At 41.1% G+C, this 21,267-nt stretch overlaps 1 protein-coding gene across 1 annotated transcript in view; it reads right to left on the reverse strand.

Moving 5' to 3' along the window:
* The window catches only part of SCUBE1 (signal peptide, CUB domain and EGF like domain containing 1), a 191,003-nt gene that overhangs the window by 130,829 nt on the left and 38,907 nt on the right, over nucleotides 1–21,267 (reverse strand). Inside the window, exon 4 of the mRNA XM_053978276.1 lies at nucleotides 9,165–9,299. Within this exon, the coding sequence (XP_053834251.1) occupies nucleotides 9,165–9,299 (135 nt within the window). The remainder of the gene's footprint in view (nucleotides 1–9,164; nucleotides 9,300–21,267) is intronic.

A 21,267-nucleotide genomic window follows, 5' to 3' on the forward strand; every position in this document is an offset into this window, starting at 1 on the left:
GCTGTATTTGATTTCTATATTTTGATGAAAAGCATCAGCTTAACACTGAACATGGATTTTAATTTGGGTGGTATTTATTGGTGTTAAAGTAAGCAGAAAAAAATGGCAGTGCTTTTCCTGACATCATGCCATATTGGAAAGCAAGGAAATCCTGGTTCTGCCTGTAAATAGGACTCATGGAAGTCCAGAGAAAGAATAAATATGAAAAAGGAAAAATGAGATGTCCTTCAACACAGCCACACTTCTGATCACAAAGTTGTTTTTGAGACAGCTCAACTTTGTATAGCTCAGCACAGAAGTATCTCCATTAAATCAGTCATAAAAAACACTAAGAGAAAATGAGGCCTTTGCAGGTGTTTTGGAGGAAATGGAGAAACAAAACAAACCCAAAAATACTTAACCAAATGACATATAAATAAGATGGAGGTAAATTTATTTACATTTTGGGATTAGGCACTTGATAGCTAATAGGAAGAAGTGAATTTGATTGACATTCAGAAGTGTTACTACATATACACTAGAGCTGGGTTAAATCCACAGTCTGGACAACAGGAAAATTCCTCTAGTCACCTAATATCCCTTTTGCATAAAACCAACAGAAACAGCATAAAAACCACAAAAGAGCTCTTCTGCTCCCACCAGGGAGGATCCTTTAGTTCCTTTTAAAGGCTCTAATTACTGAGTATTACAGATGGTGTTCTTTGATTTTATTGTTTTTCTGGCATTTTACTTTGCTGTGAGACTGTTTTATGGAGCATTTTGGCAAGCTCCTGATACGCAATCCTCCAGATTAATTCAGTGTTCACTGGGCCAGTAAGTGGTCAGCTTCTCTGAGAGACAGCACAGCAATGACAGCTCACTATCTCCTTCTGGGAATTCTAGGAAGATTGAACAGCACATGGTATTTTGAACTAATGCCAAATGCTCAAAAGTCCTGTTTAGATCTACACATGGAGCATTTTCAACATAAATCTCCAGGGAAATGTACTACTCAGGATTCAAGTATGAGACACAGATTAGCCTAGGAATCTACAAATCCTGCTTTAAAACAGCTCATTAGAGGTTTGTTTGTATTTTTTATGATATGTTTTTCAGACCCAAATTCGAGCAGAACAATTAAATAACCATTAAGTAAGCAGTTAGGCCAAATGATAGCTTTCCCTGGGAAGCTTAGAGGGAGCTCAGAAAGCATTTTGTCTGGAAAGGTGAGGAGCAGAATCCCAGGCCTGGAGAAGAGAAGGCAGACAAACAGCTGCTGCCCAGGCAGGCCAGTCTCACCTCCAGAAGGACCCTTTGGGTTTGTTTTGCTCATTTTTTCCCTGCAAAGTTCCCCCAACACTGAAAAATTTCACCTGTAAAATTTTGGATTCAGAGACACTACCAGGAACACCCTCCTGCACCCAGCAAATCAGGCTTCATGTTTGAGCTGCTCCTTGCAGCAGCCTCTCTGCCCAAGGAGAGGCTTCGTGGACTCTCATGCCATACAACAGTCACCTGCAGAGACAGACAAGGCTGCCTAAACACCACTTCCACACAGTGCCAAGGACAATTTGTCCACACCTAAATGTTTCAGAGGTTTGAAGTTTGGGGATTTAATTTTTGAATTTTTTTAGTATATTATTATTATTATTATTATTATTATTGAAAAATCAACTACTCCAGAGAACAAAATTTGGCTTAATGGGAGGATACACCTCTTTCAAACATAATGCTGACAACATTTTGTTGACTTGTTCATGTGGTTGTATTCCTCCTCACTTCTCAGAACCTATCAATTTCCAATGTCAATTTTGCTGCCTTCCCAGTACAAAGGCACAGTGCAGAGAGTCAGCAGGTGTCTTGAATTTCAGTGAGATGTCAAGCTGCCTGGCACCATCAGAAATTATTCAATTTATAACACTGGGTCAATACAGAAGAAAAAGAACAAAAATGTGGGAAGGAAAGGCAGGAGAGAACAGGATTTGTGATATCCACTGTTATCCACCGGGCTCCCTGCGCTACACTTTGACCTCCAAACATGCACACATAATTCATCAATCACTGATGTTAAAGTGAACCAGGAATGAAAGAAGGGCATTAAATAACAGACCAACAGAATGGGGTTTGGGGTATCTGCATTCTGTTCATAGTAGGAGCATACATAAAAACAGATACTTGGCTTAACAAAACACATTTGGTGAAATCAACACAGTTAAACTGCGCATACTGATAGATGATCCCTTCACAGGTTTTCTGGAAAGTTCTTGTGATTTCTACAGCCTTCCTCTGTAACTCTAGGCAAGTTATTTAACTTTTCTGTCCCTCACATCTGTAAGTTACAGCACATGGTGTTATAGCTCCTCTTTCCAAGTGGAGGTATTTTCTGTAAACTCCTGCAACATCTTCTAGCCAGTTAGTGATTAGAAAAGCAAGTAACAAGGAGTTCACTTTTGAAGAAGCAGAAGGAGAAGAAATACACAGCATAAGAACATTCACATTCCTGCTTCCCCATCTTGGCATTTGTAGCCTTACAAAGAAATGTCAGTTTAAATAACCAATTCTCATTACACCAAATACTGAAATGCCAACACTGATCATGTGGATTTCTGTTTTTAAAAATTAATGTTTTAGCAAGAAGGCTCTTAGCTTTGGCCTTTCTAGCACTTTGCAGTTTGATATGGATTGAAGATAGCAGCTATTTTACAATCCTCTCCCCATACAAAGTGTAGGCAGAAAATCTGCCAGCTCTGGTAAATCACCAGTGTAACACAATGCTTGCAGCACGGAAGTGGATAACATGGGCTTACATGGCATGTGCAGCGATTTAGCGAGCTATAAACACAGAGAACTTTTAAACAAGGTACTCCATATCAGAGGGGGCCGAAAGCGCTGTTGCTTTTACTGCAAGGTGAATGCTTTATGATGGAACAAGAGAAGAAAGATTACTTGCAGCTTCTCGGCCCTGATAAATCAGGCACAGCCTTTGGAAAATGATTAGTCATAGTATGCATCGTGCACAAATCCTAGGTTAATCAATTTGCTGCACAAACTCAATGCTTTTATCAATAATGAACATAGTTCAGCTGGTCTCCTCCCCCTGTTACACTTAACACCTCTGTTTCTACATTTCTGGAATCCTGGGAGCAGCAAAGCAGGGAAATCATCCTGATGATTTCATGGTTCATCCTGCTCATGACTGCAGGTTGACTTTGCAATCTCAGCACACGATCCATTCCACTGAGAAAAAAAATAAGATTCCAAAGACACTCCTATCATGATTGTCCTGTGACTATACTGTGGCTTATACAAGAGAGAAGTTACCTAAATGAAAACTCAAAGGGCGTAGATATTGCAAAGAAATGTCACTGATGGGACAGGGAATTAAGGAGAGAAAAGAAGTATGGATTTTCACCTTACGTTGTTTCTCACTCTTCATTTTCTATCTATTCTCCTCCTCTTTACTTCATTCCCACTTGGCTGGCTGTTTCTCTTCCTCCTTCTCTTATTTTCTGTTTGCCTGACATACCTTTGTCTCACTCCCTTCTTCTTTTTGTCCCCTCTTAAAAATATCTCACCGTGTTCCTACAAAGTTCCTGCTATGAAAGTATTCACAGTGACTTCTAAGGTATAAAATTTAACAAAGCATGCAAGTATTCTTAGGCCTGAAATATACATGACTATTAAATATATGCACCTCCCTTCTTATTTCCATTAACTCCTAAATTAATTCAGAAAGCTCAGAGCAAACTCAAACATAACTACACGGAACTGAATAATAGAACTGATGCATGCCACATAGAGGAGGCTAACAGTTTTTATGAACAGGTATTCGCCATTCATATCTTTAATTTCTCCTGGTTTATAACCAGAAACACATAGCAGTTTTCAGTCTCCAGAGCTGGATCACATCTGAGATTTGTCATGGATAGCAGAAAAGAGGAATAGTGCCTGCAACATGGTCTGTGATTGATTTCTCTACACACTGAAAAAACAAGCCACATAGTGACTACAGCAGGTATGAAAGATGCTGAGCATCTTTACACAGTATTCAGAGCAGGCCCTGCATTCAGAGAAAGACACATGACAAATACAACATATGGTATACTTGAAACAGAGTCCATTTGTTGTCCTATGTGTGAATGCAAGCCTTTTTCCAGTACACTCTGGCTTAATGTTCTTCCCAGATCTTTCTCACCTGATGTTTCAGTCAACTGGATGCTAGAGGCCTTTAAAAAACATGTCAGTTCTTTTACTTAGTATAATCTTGCTATATCCAAAGTAGACAGTATGAACAGACCATTGGTTCACTTCCAATGCTATTGAATGATTGAGTGTGAAAGCCTCTTTTGCCTTTTTTCTCTTTTAAATTTTTTTCTTAAGGTCATGCTTTCCAGTGTGTTTTCCCATTCGTGCGTGTAGTTCTCCCATCCTGTCAGCACTGCCAGTCACTCAGCTGCTGAGCTCCAGCCTGCTCACTGTACTTTCTGTCACACAGGTGTGGAGAGATTTCTGATCTGACTTGCAAATCCTGTGCTGCCTCTGGCAAGCTGGCTGCCTGTCATGCTGCTGCAGGCTGTTTCAAACAGCTGTTCTTTCCAAGAGCACCTCCAGCTTAACTTTTCCCCTTTAGTTTTCATCCTTTTCACACAAAAGGCACTGGCAATGGAGCCATGCAGAAACAACAACTGTACCATTAAACTATTTCAGATTCTTGCTTGTTAAGAAAGTATCTGCACATCCTAGTTTATCCCTTAGTCATATTCAACTGTGCATTTACTGTTCAAGCACTATATCCATGAGACTTCTAGATGACCTACCAGCTGACCAATGGACTCCTATGCTACTACTGCAAAATTAACAAGGGTTTAACACATTATCAAGTTTACCAAGTTTCTGTGTATCAGCAAAAGCATGATAAGCCATTCCACAGACCTGCTTAGCAAGTGCAAGACAATGTGGCTTAGCACATTTCCTTTTCCTATGGGTTTAAACCTACACACTTTTAGTACAGAAAGAGACAAGCTGGTTTGAGAATATTGCTAAGTTGTGGTAGCTTGACTTTATGTCAAATTCCCTAATTCTGCTAAGGCTAATGGGATAAGGGGAGGTGGAAAAGCATTTCCTTGCTAAGCGCTGTTTTAACAGGCTTGAAAGTGACAGTGACAACTGTGTAAAAAGCTTTTTCACCACTTGATGAGACCACCATGATTTCAGCCTTCTATAACCTGGTACTTCTCCACCTCTTCTCATCTCCACATGTAATTGCCACTCATAATTCACCTGCCTTTTCAGCCTACTTGGTACTTGCTATATAAAAACATTGGCAGTGAGTGATGAGCAGACAGAAGACACAGTTATTAATATAACTATGCTAGACATAGACATTCAGGGGATGGGATCTAAAGGAGCTGAAGTATTTCTAGCCACAGAGCTCCTGAAGTATGTTGCTTGTAGGCAAAAACCTCTTGTGCTTTAGGAGACTTGGCCCTGGGGGTGGGACTCAGCTGGGAATTTGGGTAGGTGAGGCAGTTTGAAGCCAGGGCTCCTGCCCACAACACCTTATGTAAGTTGTAATGCAAATGGGATGTACCCAACCCTTCACTGTGTTTCACTCTGAGCTTCAGTGGACATACAGGCACTCTGTCTATTTTGTCTATCTACAGGCACAAGTCTATTTTAATACTTTTTAAGCCAACTTTAGATTTTTCACCAGCTTTCCTAAATTAGGACTTTAAGGATCTGCCCCAAGGCTTTGTTGATTTAGGGCTTTTGGTTTATCATCAAATTCAGTCACAGCAGTAGTGTAGGATAGTGACCTCCACAGTTATTAAACACATGTTCCCTCTGGAGCTGGAGATGATACAGTAACAGCTATTTTATTCAGGTTTCTCTTTAAGTCTTGAGGAAACACACACAACCTTGTCTCTGGTATGATTCCCAGTGCTCATACCCACTCATGCAATTAAGATATAGAAAGATAAACAACTGTTAAGTTCTCCATAACTTCTACAATCTATTCTCCCTACCGTTTTCTCTCCCTGTTCTTGCCATCATTATTGTGAGTAAACTAGCACTGAAATCTCACTCAGCAATGTGAAATTAGGTTTTATGCAAAAACAAATGAGGTAAATTGTACTGGGCATAGCATCCTCCCAAAAGATACTGGGACTAAACATAAGAAATCAGTAGGCCTGTAATGAAGACAGTGAAACAATGCAAGTGCTGGGACACCAGGGTTTGCCCTGACTTTAATGTCAGCTTGGCCTCCCACTAGTATAAAATTATTATTTCTCTGTGGATCATTAATCCTTTTTGTCTACAAGAGATAATAACATTTCTGGATGGCAAGCCAATGTGTCATTTGAGAAACAAGAACCCCATCATGAACTCCAATATGGCTTTTTAACACAACTTGTGGGTAGGAGCATAGTGACACAAAACACCTGAAAAACACTGGGACAAGCACAGTGCATCTCTGGAAGCTGGGAAAATTCACAGAGCAGCCTACAATTTTAAGGAGGATATCTCTTATTGGAAGATGCCATTCCTTTGCCTGCTAAGTACAAAAAGGGATGTATTCCTTCCTCTGCCCAACTCTCAATACCCAAAGCCCTTTTTAAACTGAAACCACCCCATGAGAGCTCCAAGCATGTGATCAGCACCAGCTCTGCTGGTGTCTGAGACGGGTGAGCTGGGCCTGCAGACAGGGCATCCTTAGGCTTGGTGCTGCTCCCTCCCTTCTGAACTCTTCCCAATTCCAATCATGTCCTAAGCACCTTGCAAAGCTTCTCCCTTTTTTCCCAAGGCATTTGAAAACAGGAGAGGAAAGGTGGCAGCAAACTGCATGAGGAGCCTTTTGGCCGATGGTTTGAGACTAGCTGAGTCCTTGGAGAGACTTTAGGAAATGTTGAGGACACCAACATTCTGTGACTGCACATGTATTTTACAGAGATAGAAATGCACCCACCCTGCAATGAATGGATCTCATTATGCACAAAGTCAACAAACTCACTAAAGGGCTTTGGCAAGTCAGTGCCTTTGTGTATGGATTGCAGTGCTGGCTGCGTGGGGTGCCTTTGTCCATACCAGCCCTGTTTACCAACAGAGGTACAGTCACAATATAGCCCTGGCACCATTCTGGATAAATATGGTGATGTGTATTTTTGTGTTTCAACAGTTTCTGTAGCAGCGGTTTCAAGTGAGAGCTATGAAAGCTAGTAAACACAGATATTAAAAAAGCCATTTGCTTTCTCACCATGCATGTTTACTGTTTGCAGTTCAGACACCTCTGACAACTGAAAGAGATAATTTCATCTCAGTTCCTTCCTCCAGCATACCCACCTGATGTATTTCTGTTAGGAGATCATGACACTTCAATGTAATGTTTGCTGTTATTGTAAATTGACACTTTATTTTTGAAAAGCTGCAAGTTCATAAAACACACTGCAATTCCCACTTGTCTATTTGGTAGTTTGCTTGGTTTTTTTCAGATCTAAAACAATTTTAAGATATTGCTTCAAATCAAACATCCATGTCTTATATGACATTTTCTTTGTAAACAAGTTAACCCAAATACATTTTCCATGCATATTTATTATATACACACAGCAGTCAGTGTTCAATCCACTCCCCTAGTCTTTCTGATAAACCAGGAATCCTCATTGCCATAAAAACAAACCCTTTTCCCCCACAAAACTATTCCTTAGAATAAACTTTTGCCTTTAGAGTATCATTTTTATTTCATTAGTTTCCATCTCAGATAACTAGATTCTTTTTTTAATTACAGCTGGGAATTTTTATAATGTGCAAATTGCAATAATGATTGTAGCACAGTACTCTGCAAGTGCTTTTCTTTAAGTCTCCAGCTACTATTTCTAGCTCTGTTGGATATCTTTATGTCAGGGTTACTTAATCGTGGACAGAAATCTGGACAATTTAGGTTTAAAGAATGACTAAAAACCTATTAAATAACAACCTCGAACATGCACTGGTTCATGTAGCTTAATTCCATATTCTTGTCATAATCAAAATACTTAAAACTTAATAATCACGCTAAAAAGCGGACCTGTCTGTAGTTATATATATTCCACAGTTATATATATTCCATAGTTTCATGATTCTGAAAGTCAAAATCACTACTTGTAATTACAATTCCGCTTAAGCAGACTCACAGTGCCAGAAACACAGCTACATTTCTGAGATGCTGCATTGTAGCAAAACGACAATGTTTTGCTTTATTATCAGCAGAATGACTAAACTCTGTGTTCAAGTATGATTTTCTGCTTAGTATTAGTTACTTAAAATAGCTCAGAAGCATTTGTGTGGCATGTTGAAATTTACAGCACTGTTTATCACCAGTCTTGTCTTGCCACTTTGTCATTCTGTATTGCTTATTGGTAAATGAGTTTGCTATCATATATTCCCACTGCTGCCAGGGTCACAGAAGCCTGAATGAACACTGAGAGTGTCCACTTAATTGCAAAGATTTATGGCTATGTTGTTTTCTTTTCTCCCTTTCCACTCAAACTTGTCTTCCATGTCTGACATCTATAGAAAAGGGAAAGCTGCTTATTCTAGTCCAAAATGCAGCAGACAAGGATCACAGTTCTGCAGGGATTCCTTGTTTCTATTGCTACTGCATAGGCAACAGAGAAACTGGTTTTTAATCCACCCGAGGACAGGGTACTGAACCAAAGAAAAATCCTGTGTCAATACAGTGTCAGCCACAATCAGTCTGCAATGAAATAATGTGCTACAGGACTGGCAAAAACCCCCACAAGCTGTGTAACTTACAGAAGTAATAAGCTGCTCATTTGGATTTAAGATACCATGCTTTCTAAGGTGAAACACAGGTGCACCATAATCCAATAAACAGATTTTTAAGTTCTGGAAACTCAGAACAAGAAAGTTACTATTTGAAAATCTGTCTCTGCCTACACAAAGAGTCTGCTGTGTGAACCAAGTATAATTTGTGTGTCAAACCAAAGCCTGTCTCTTTGTCTTATTTATGGCTCTGCTACAAGTTTGACTAGCAGAGGAATCAATCAAATCCAACCAACCAGTAAAATGATTTTGGGAACTGTGGAGATTAAAAAACAAAAAACCCAACAAACCCCAAACTGTTTCAGCTTTTCTCATTGAACATGGTTATTCTAAAGAGCACATTTTGCACACTGAAAACTTACCAATGGAGCGATGAATGCAGGTGTGCTGGTTATCACTCAGAAAAAAGCCCTCTTTGCACTGACATTCGTAGCTGCCCATAGTATTTACACAAATCTGCTGGCACCCTCCATTGTTATCCAGACACTCATCAACATCTAGAAGACAGAAGGAAAAAGAAATTTAAGGTAATGCACAGATTCAGAATATAAATCTAGAAGAATGAGGAACACACAAAAAGGCATACTGTAAATTAAGCTAATGAAGATCACCCAAATCAGTTAATCCAAATTAATCCCTCTATTTTTCCTGTATCCTAGGCTTGAAGTTAACATGAAAAAAAAAACAAGAAATAAAACCCCAAACAGTGGGGAGAGGAATCCCCCTATGTCTTCATGTATTCTGAGCTGCAAATTGATTTCCAATGCACAATGATCACGAACAACCTAAAAAGGCTGTGACCCCATCTGCCAAATGTGCTGTTGCACTCTGTCATTCCCACTCCACTTGGAAAGACATACTTCAGGTCTACAGTAATTTCTATCAGGGATAGCAGGCAAACACAAAGGGCATTACAGGGTGAAAAGAGTCTTTATAGAGTTCTGGTCTTGAACAGAACAGCATGTTTCAATTACTGGAGTCATAACCCCCTACTTTGTCAGTTTGTTTAATGTTGTTTAGTGAAAAGAAGGCTTCTTAAATCTAAATGTTCCACGTCTGTATTGTCATTTTAACACGCAAATATATAAAATCACAAAGGCAGCATTAGCTACTGGCTGTTGTGAGGGCCTATTCCCTATCACTTCTCTTTGGCATAACTGTTTTTATTCTGTAGCGTTTAACAGAAACCTATGTATCAGCACTACCACATTCAACTCTGCAATTCTCCTGTTTTACTCGTGAAAGTGTCATATCCATTTTTTGCTTTTTTCTTGCCCCCTGAACATTCCATGCTTTCCTTTTTTATGAAGACTCTTCAGGCAGTTAAGTTACTTCACAGTGTGTGCCAACATGTCGGCAATGGAGTTGGTGTGTGTTTTGCTTTCATTTTATTTTTGGAAGGGGCAAAAAAACCACAACAAAGCTAAATGATCCACAGCACTCCAAACCTCAGAAAAGCTGGCACAGCTCCTGCAGAAATTAATTCCACCAGGACTGGCCACAACACACTAAGGTAAACCCAAGCTGCTCTTGCTGGTGCTGTCGCAAGCAAGGCCAGATCCAGGCAGCTCTGAATGCAGGGATGGCCGTGAGCTCCAGCAGCTCGCTCAGCTATTGCTGTTTGTGCTGCCTTCATGTGACAGCAGTTGTAGCTCTTTCTCACAGAGAAAAAAGCTCTGGTGTAATTTACAGCAGCACCCAGGGAAACCAGGCAGTCTCATTCTGTCTTGAACTACAATGTAAGTGTGTATACAATCCTCCTTTTTTTATTTACCAGGATATGTTAAGTGCTATTGACTCAAATTTTCTGTATCAAAATCCCCCCTGCCCTCAGTTCTTACTCTTTTCCAGAAGTGAACATTTTCACAACCCCATCAGAGATTTTGGGAGCGTGTAGGGAAAGGGGAAGTGAAGACTTTCCTTGCCTACTGCTGCACAAGAAGGAAAATAAGTAAGACATCTTGGTTAGACCCTTCCTGTCAGTCAGCAGGCCTTGCTGCCCTATCATTGCCACCTCAAACTTGCTCCTTCACAACTGCAGCCTGGAATCTAGGTTCTTCTTTTTGGAAAATTAGCTGAGCACTTACTGAAGGAAAGTCTCAGTTGGTACATGCACAAACCCCCAATTATGCTACAAAGTATGTGGTCTTCCCAGAGCTCTGTTTATGATATCGCAAAGTAACTCAAACAGTTGCCTTTCAACTCTGATGAATAATCTGAAATGAATGCAATGATTTGTGAACTATTTTTTTTTTCTGCTCTTGATAGCAAATGCAAATGATTTACCATTTCCATAAAGAGATCAATTTACCACCAAGCCCCAAATCCATATGCTAGAATAAAATGATTACAATCAAAACTCTTTAAAAATATTTTCTATGAGGAATTTCTTCCAATTGTGTTCAATTACTTGCATCAAACTTATTTTAGTACACATTTATGAAGGACTTGAAGAAAGGAAACAGCTGGGATCTAGGACTACTCCATACTACATGCCTTGCAATGGATCTTGGCCTGATGGTGTATGATTTATTTACATGTCCTCAGGTCTCAGTCCTACTAGAGTTAGGCTTTTTGGAGCACTTTGTATTACTACAGTCTTAAAATGCAGTATTGCTTACTATTTATCACACCAAGCAATCTATTGGACATGGGTGCCTGGAAAATACCTACTGAATTCTTCACTTGGTAAACTTTCTTTCCAGTAAAGTCACTTTATGATCAACCTACCAGTTTATTAATAACCCAGTTGAGAGAACAGCATAAAATAGTCTTCTGAAGTTATGCAAGAGAACTCCATTGACTCCAAGAAGCTCAAGCTTTGGTAGATCTGGAAGAGTAATTCCTTAATGTCTCTGAATTTTTTCAAAGCTCACTAATGAAATACATGCCCAAGGGCCTATTTCTTTCTTTCATTGTGCAATTCTCATTCCGTGCAGCTCAAGTTGTCCACCTGAAAGTGGAAAGACTGGCAGTACAGCATCGATGAGACTGAATTTGGGACCAGATTTTCTAGAGATTAAGTTCCACATAAACACCAAAATAAGCAGTCAGGTTTTCAATAAAGCTTTTTTTATCTCCAGTTTTGCTGGCTCTCTACATGTAAAATGATTTTGGGACATGGCTGTTGACTGTTTTGAAAAAATAGGGTAGATTCTCAGGAGCTTTAATTGGTGCCAACTCCATGTGACAGTTTATACCTGCACTCCAGGGCCTAACTCTAGAGATTTGAAAAAAGTCACTTACAGCATAAAATTCCTTCACTCAAACAACTTCTCTAAGCCCCAACTAAACCCATATTAAAAACTTCTAAATTGATTGAGCACAGACACAAAGCTTACTTGGTTTATTACTCTATTCTTAATAAAACAGAATTTTTCTCTTTTACAGCAACAGATAGGTCTTCTTTCATAAACTTTTACACAAAATCAGGTACCACTGATCATTCAGGACCAGATTGTCTCTGTGAGGATGGCAGCCTCAAGGTAGCAGGAGCAAGCCTCCAGTCCTTTAAACTGATGTATGGAAAGTCAAATCCATTTCCTAGCCTCCTTCTATGACAAAAGTTTCAGCTTGGTCTCCCCACCTGACAGTGTGTTGATTCCTAAAGTACATTATCCAGTGCTTACAGGAGAGCTGAGTCTCAAAACCCCACTGATGCAGGAAGATTCCAGCAAGTCTTTACAATCCAAACCCATGAAAGAATGCTAAAAGATTCTCACCTGAGCTGAGCTCAGATGGTTATTCCACATGGCTGCTCCAACCCTTATCCTCAAAAAGAGAATGAAGAACTACTAGAGAGCGAATACATGTCCTTAAACCATTCTCTGTAATGCTCATCACAAAGAACCGTCCTGTGATTCTGTTTGCCAAAGACAACTGCTGCTGGAAAGACCCAGAAACAGCTCAGTTTCCACAGCTCTTAGCTGCTCCTTACCAGCACAAATAAACAGCTCAGATGACAACCAGCACAAAAGCAAGAATTGCTGCTACAGAATTTAGACCAGTGACAAATCTATGTTTGCAGGGAGAGGAGTCCCTGGACTTCAGAGTGGCCAGTCCTCATCAAGGACAACCAGGACCAGGGCAAGAGCCAGCTCAGGGAAAGGCTGGGAAAGGAGAAGGATCTTTCAACAGAGAGAGAGAAATAATGGCTGCATAAATGCATACAAATATAGCTCTATCTGTATCTCTATATCAGAAGCATTATGCAAATGAATGCAGATTTCAATTTGCATAAGACCTCTAGCTTTTTGGCCCACTGCCTTCATATAATCAAACTCTTGATCTGTACCTTAGTAAGATGAGATCCTCTGGAGAGTGGTAGTGTGGAACAGTATCAAAGGGTAGGAAATATTACAGTTGATAAAGATGAATGTTTTATATATTAAATAAACAAATGTTTTCAGTTTCTCATTTAATTTATCTGATGAATTTTTCAAATTAACTTCACTGCTGTTTCACCCTGATCTGGCACAGAGCTTCTCACAGTGTTTGGCCTAAAGAAGCTCTTCCAGCAAAGTGTCCTATTTGAATACCATGGAGGGAGAAAGGTCTGCTAAGGGTACCTGAAACCAAAACCACGAGCAGGAAGACACAAAAGTGGAAACACTACACAGAGTCAATGCCAGGAACAGTATGTCCACTGTTTTCTTCCTCCCCTGATCTTCTCTTCCTTCCTTCTGACATATTTCTTTTATGTCAGCATTTTCATGAACACTTAAGACCCTCAGAAATCTGAGTCTTCAAAATCACCAAAGCATTTGGGAACCATAGTAAAATGTACTTGCTGTCACATCAAGACTTCTAAAACCAGGATTTTGACTCATGATACAGGGAGCTGATCCTGCTATTTTTTTCCCCTCTAAGCTACTCTTGGAAACTTTTGGAAGATATTTCTAAGATGTCTATTTTACCAGTGCAGAACATTGTGACAGAGAGATGAAGCACTGATAGCAATACTGCAGACTTTTCTCAAATGTTAGCATCAAAATACCACTTAGGATATTTTGCATTTGTGAGGGAAAAGATTAGCAACCACAGGCTTGGAAAATGTAAGTGCCTGATTCTGGAATTTTAAAATCATCATATTCTGAATATTTCTAGTCAGAAAGCTGTCGGAAAGTCTAATTAAAATTTTAAAAATCTCATCTCTTGATTTATTTTGGATGGATACCAAAATCACATCTAGTCCAGCATCTCTGATACTGTCCTTGTAGCTGATACGCAGGAGGAGACTGTAAAGATGGGACAGAACCATTGCAGACATGTTCTCCCAGGTTTCAGCCATCACACATCTATCAACTTTCCTAAATCACTTCCTAGACCATTGTTCTGCTGGATTTTTCCTGTGTGGATTTCTCTAATCTTCAATGAGCCCAACACAATGGGGCAATTACTTCTGCAATTCAATTATGAGATTTAATTTTATTATAGGTTGTATAAAAATGACACACTTTGTTTATTTCTAAAATGCTGCTTCATAGACTGGATGAATGTCCCCAGATTCCATTATTGTGAGAAAGAGTAAATATTCATTCACTACTTGCTTTTTCTGCATTTTTCTTCATCTTAGAAATCTCCATTAGCCTTGTACTGTCTCATCTATTTTGAACCCTGAAGCACAGCAATATACAATAAGATAATCACAGAAACAATTCAAATGTCTTCAGTATATAATGTTTAAAACAAAATGTGCTCATTTCTAGGAGTTAACCTTTAATGACAGCAGCATTTGGAACACACTCTTCTCACTTCTCTAATCCTCCAAGTACTGTGATGCTCTGTTGGAGTGGGTGTCTTGGAAGATGGGATCTCAAGATACCCATGTAAGCCCAAAGAGCAAATCTGGCATGTAGGAGTGGTATCAGTTCAGAGGCTGCAGGCAGGTGCTCCTGCTGGAATGCTCCTACAAGCAGTGACATGCTGTGAAGGTAGAGAGGGTGACCCCTTGCAGCAATGAGGGGGGCATGGAAACAAGAATCACTGCTAATTGGAAGAGCTGCCAAACCATCTTCCTTAGATTGACTTCATATGAGCACAGAGGGAGAAGTATTAGAGGCAAGAGACATTGCTACCTATGCAGTAGTACCTATACAGCATTTGAATCTCCAGCAGATCTGAAATCAGACTTCACCAAAAATTTAAAAGCTGGGCCTAAATTTTCTGTTATTTGCACATGAGACTAGATTCTACTTTTTATCCCCTCCTTTCAGAAACTGAAAAATTTGGTGAAGAAAAGGAGAAAGAGCACCGTAGCCTTGAATTCAATGCTTCATTCACTTCCACAGTTGCAAAAATACTCACAAGAGCCCTTGAAAAGATGCACTTGCAGAAGATGGATCCTACAGTAGTCAATATTTACTGAACTAGACATAAAAACCACCCCCCAAACCAACAAAAAGTGTGAAAAACTACCTTTCCCTAAGAAATAAAGCACATTTTACAGATGGGAAAACATAAAGAAACAATCACAGGAATGCTCTTGGGTGATGAATACTACAATCATTCTAAAATAACTGATGAATTAATTGATTCCTAGAACCACTCTTTTCATATGTACAAGGATAGAAGACTTAAAGTGATGGCTGTGATCTGTCCTGGAGAATTCAGTCCTTTAATGGGCTACAATCACCTATCCACTCCCACTCAGCACCCACTGACTGGGCTTCTTCTTTGCCTGCACAACTTGGAAAAGAATGCTTCAAATCTTTTCTGTAGCTATTTTGGGACACACAGTGGAATGTCTTAAATTTCACAGCAGGCAAACACGGTGTAAATGCAGCTGCAAGAGACTTCTTTGCTCTGTACAGCCTAGGAAACAGGCATGTAACTCACAGTTTAACTCTGCTGCATGTGATTGCTGCCCATCTGCTGAACTGGAGCTAACAGCCCCACAGATATTGCGTGGATGTTGCATCAAGTTCAACTCTCTTGATGTCACTTGTCCTTTCTTAATCAACTGGGTACCACTCTCTCTGTCCTCTAAAGACACCAAAACCCTTTTCACAGTTTTTAGCATTTCCAAAATAAACATCCAAGTCCCTGAATGTGACTTCTTAATTGTAGCTTCTATGCTTTCACAGGTGGCCTCCTGACAACAGTGCCTAAACTCAACAATGTTCCTGCTCGATTATTTGTTCATGTTATCCACTCTTTTGATTCAGGCTTTAAGACAATTGTGTGTGAATTTGATCACACTTCTTTTCATCTATGCAACTGTCCAGGGAATGCCAGCAGCCTCCAGCTTGGCACGAAGCTCTTTCTGTGAGGCACAGACATCCACAGCCCCATTAGTATAAGCTGGCAGTTCCCACTGACATCTGGTTATATGTAGGCACTCCAAGTGGCAAATGCTGGATTAACATTACTCCATAAACTAGTGGAGGGAAGCTAATAACAGATACAAACAAGCAGCAGTCCAGATCAATTGAAGGAAAAATTGAGGTAAGTACATTATTTAGTCTATTATCATAATGCTCCTTACTTCATCTTTTTCCTCAGCATCATTAACTGCTGCAGGCTGAACTGAACTATCCTTCTTCCAGGATAATTACTGCTTATACTTGCTTCCTTTTACATATACTTATAGACCCTACCAAGATTAGAAAAATCTGGTTTGGGTTAACCCAAAACTTCTTCTTGTTGTTGTTCTTGTTGTATTGTTATTATTGTTTCAAAAATGAAAAAAGATTTTTTCTTTTGGGTTAAACAAACTATGAAACTTGACATGAAAAATGAGACAGTATGTCCATGCCAAGTTGGTAACATTTTTCAGGTCTATACCACATGAAGTACTTCCTTCTAAGCTCTGGTAATAAAAGCCTAAAAAATGGCTAGATTAAAGATTTTCATTGTTATCTGTCAGTAACACAGTTAGGGCCTCTCTACATTCAGATGAGTGATTTTAACCTAAGCATTGCAGCATCCAGTAGGCTATGAAGTCATGCTCTATATGGACAATACTTGAGGTCCATGAAAAGTGGAAGAAATGAGTCTCAAGCACAACTTTCAATACAGTGAAATAAGAACTATAGCAGGAGTAGAAAAATATTGGCTTATTCATGGGAATTGGTTTAGTCAGACACATATCTACTCATTAAACTTTTGGGGAACAGAAAAGTGCTGAAAATGCTGAAATCTTTCCTGTAGGCCATATCAAAACAATTACATTTTCCTGAAAGTATCTCCATTGGTGAAAACTGTTTTATAAACACAGCCTCAGTTTCTGAATAGTTTTAGAGAATGAATGCTTCCTTTGGCACAAAATGTTTGAGCAAATGGGCGTTTTTGCCACCTGGGAAATGAGTTCAGCATTTCCACGCTTCTAAACATGAGCAACACAAACTCCAATATTTAGAACAAATACGTTCTCTGATTTCTCTGGACAGAAATACCTGGAACATATTTAAGATCTTACAGCAAATAGTAATTTTTTTAATATGAAATGGCAACACTAGCTTATGACTCAACCCAATTGTTCTGTATCACACAGTACAAAGCTCAACTGGTTGGTTGGGGGTTTTTTGACTACCCGGGTTTAAGAAAACAGTTGGACACCTGTGCAGCAGCTAAGCAGCAGCCACCCATTAGAACATGTAAGCTGGGTTAGTGCTAAGCAACTCAACAGATGGACATATCACCACATTCACCTCTTATAAAGAGAGACCAACATTGCTCTGAGCTGGGAATTACCAATGAAAAGCAACAGCAGTCAAAAAACCTGACTTCAGGAACATCATATTTATGTAGAAAAGGCAAGAATCTAGTAAGCTTGAAGCTGGCTTCGTAGTGTACAGCCAACACAAAGAACCCAAAATAAATCAAAACAAACAACCACCTTAACTCTACCTTCACTGTAAAATTCACCAGACCTGTATATTCATTTCGCCAGCACTTGGGAACACATAAATGGATTTCTCTAACAGCTATATAACACTGTGCAATTTTTTAAGGAAAAACCCTAAGAATTCTTACTTAAGTGTACACTGGAGATCATCCAACCTCTCTGCTCAGGCAGGGTGATCCTATAGCATATTACTCAGGATTGCGTCCACATGGCTTTTGAGGGTCTTCCACAGAAGGAGACTCCACACCGTCTCTGGGCTGCCAGCACTCAGTTGCTTGTACAGTAAAGAAGTTTCTCCTGATGTTCCTCATGGAACACTTCCTGTGTTCCAGTTTCTGCCCATTGCCTCTCATCCTGCTGTTTGGCACCACTGAGAAGAACCTGGCTCCCACCTCTTGTCAGGACACCCTCCATGCAGATATGACAGACATTGGTAAGATCCTCTTTTGGTTGTCTCTTCTCCAGGCTAAACAGGCCCAGATCCCTCAGCCTCTCCTCATACAGGAGATGTTCTAGACCCCTGATAATCTCCACAGCCCTCTGCTGGACCAATCCAATAGATCCTTGCATGTAAATCGCAGGAACGATGCAGAGCTTTCTATGAGTAACTTATTCCACTGAAAACCTTCTTACGTTTTACTCTGAGAGACCTAATATTGGTTGTACAGAACCTTAAATCAGAGGGAAAACTATTTACATGTTAAGGCAAACAGACTGACCATCTACTGACAAATTCTGCAAGTTGAAAGCCCTGAGGTCCCACTCAGACAAGCAGCCTGTGTGAAATGATGAAGTGGACACTTGCTGGAATCTACTCAAAGCAAAACTCAGTCCTTGCCTGGGGTATTCATGTCATTTCAGAGCACAAGAATAAGTACTCACATTCCTTCATTGTGCAGTCATTAACAGCCTAAGCCTGTGGTCTACTCAGGTTTTATAGATTGGAGGCTATCTTCAAGTTATTTTTAAAGTGATCATGTTCATACAGGGAATTTAGGAGTTTTTTGTAAGTACTGAGTAACATTTGGTGACATTAACCACTCTCAGGCCTATTTAAGAAAGCACTGCAGTTGTACAGGCAGCAAGATACCATGCTTTGTACCTGTAGTGCACATAGAAGTTTTGATGCACTGGGACCAGAGTGCTTAGCATCTTATCTAACAAGCCCTACATGACTGCCCTACACTACAAATCCAATCCCCCTAAATCCTTAGTCGAGCCCAGAACCCTTTCATTGCAGTCATATGCATAATTTTTATGGAGTTTCTGATTAATTTCAGAAGCAGTTTCTTAATTATGCCTCCAAAATAAACAACACAAATAACTAAATAGCTTCTCAACTTTTTCAAACATTTTTGCTCCAAACTATGGCACAATATGGACTCTATTTATTTAACAAAATAAATTTTCATTACAGAAACACAGAACAGATAGGGCTGGCAAGAAGTCCTGGAGATCATCTAGCCCAATACCCCTGCTGAATCAGGGGCACCTGGAGCAGGTTGCACAGGATTGTGTCCAGGTAGGTTTTGAATCTCTCCAGAGGAGGACACTCCACAGCCTCTCTGGGAAGCCAGTTCCAGTGCTCTGTCACTCCCACAGTAAAGAAGATTTTTCTTATATTCAGAAAAAGACTTCCTCTGTTTCAGTCTGTGCCCCTTGTCCCTGAAGATATTTGTATGCGTTTATAAGATCCCCTCTCAGTCACGTCTTCCCCCATTCGGTTCCTCACAGGAGAGATGCTCCAGTCCCCTCATCATCTATACAGCCCTTTGCTGGCCCCACTCCAGGAGCTCCATGTCCCTCCTGTCCTGGGGAGCCCAGAGCTGCTCACAACTCTCCAGATGTGCTTCCCAGGGCTGGGCAGAGGGGCAGGATCACTCCCTGAGCTGCTGGCACTGCTCATGCTGATGCACCCCAGGATTGCACTGGCCTCCTTGCCCTCAGGGCACTGCTGGTTTGGGAACAGCTCACTGCCCCACCAGGACCCCCAGAGGTCCTTCTCCTCAGATCTGCTCTCCAGCAGGTCACCCCAGCCTGTCCTGGTACCTGGGGTTGTTCCTGCCCAGGTGTAGGACCCTGCCCTTGCCTTCGTTGAACTTTGTTGGGTTCCTCTCTGCCCAGCTCCCCAGCCTGTCTGGGTCTCACAGAATGGCAGCACGTTCTGGTGTGCCAGGACACACCTTACTGTTTTGGATCATCAGCAAATGTGCTCTTCCCTTCACCCAGGGCCTGATGAGTAAGAGGAACAATACTGGGGTCAGTCCTGACCCCTGGGGACACCACTGGCTACAGGCCTCCAGCCAGACCCTGCACTGCTGCTCTGCTTTTCAGTCAGCTCTCAATGCACCTCACTGCTCCTCAGCCAACCTGCACTCCCCGAGCTCACCCACAAGGATCTTGTGGGGGACAGTGTCAAAAGATTTTGAGAAGTCAAGGCAGAGAACATCCACTGCTCTCCTTCATCCCCAGCCCATCATTCCATCACAGAAGACTATCCAACTAGTCAAGTGTGATTTCCCCTTGGAGAATCCATGACACAAGCAAAGAGATCACCCTCAGCAGCTTTGGAGGGGACACCAAGCTGAGGGTGCACTGATAATCCAGAGGCACCTGGACAAGCTCAAGCAGTGGCCCATGGGATCTAATGAGGTTTAACCAGACCAAGTGCTGGTGCTGCCCCTGTCTTGGGCACATCCCTGTGCGTGATGGATCCAGGCTGGGGATGTGCAGAGGGAGCAGCCCTGGCAGAAGGACTTGGGGGAGCTGTGGGTGAGAGCTGGCCCTGCCCCAACCCAGAACCCCCTTGTGCTGGGCTGCACCCAGAGCCCCAGGGCAGCAGGGCAGGGGGGATTCTGCCCCTCTGCCCCGCTCTGCTGAGACCCCCCTGCAGGGCTGCATCCAGCCCTGGGCCCAGCACAGGAAGGACAGGGAGCTGCTGGAGCCAGGCCAGAGCAGGGACACCAAGGGGATCAGAGGGATGGAGCAGCTCTGCTGGGAGGAAAGGCTGAGGGAACTGGGATTGTTCAGCCTGGAGAAGAGAAGGATGCAGGAAAAACTCATTGTGGCCTTTCAGTAGGTGAAGTGAGCCTAAAAGAAATCCAGAGAAGGGCTTTTTACAAGTACATGCGGTGATAGGACAAGGGAAAATGGCTTTAAGCTAAAGGAGGGTAGATTTAGATTTGAAATTAGGAAGGAACTCTTCCCTGTGAGGATGGAGAGGCCTTGGCACAGGCTGCCCAGAGGAGCTGTGGCTGCCCAATCCCTGTAAGTGTCCAAGGCCAGGTTGGATGGGGCTTGGAGCAACCTGGGATAGTGGAAGGTATCCATGCCCATGGCAGGGGGTGGAACTAAATGATCTTTAAGGTCCCTTCCAACCCAAACTGTTCTGTGATTTTATTATTCTTATCCTCCATATGCTCAGAGATAATATCCAGGGTAAGCTGTTCCATCACCTTGCCAGGGATCATGAGGCTTACTGACCTGTAGTTTCCTGGGTCTTCCTTATTGCCCTTTTTGAAGGCTTGAGAGAATTGTTTCCAATAATTTCTTTCCATATCTCATAAGGCCTCTTAATAATAAATTTTGCTTTAATCCCAAACACTGCAAATTCTCTA

This window comes from Vidua macroura, chromosome 5 (assembly GCF_024509145.1).
Source record: "Vidua macroura isolate BioBank_ID:100142 chromosome 5, ASM2450914v1, whole genome shotgun sequence".
NCBI lineage: Eukaryota > Metazoa > Chordata > Aves > Passeriformes > Viduidae > Vidua > Vidua macroura.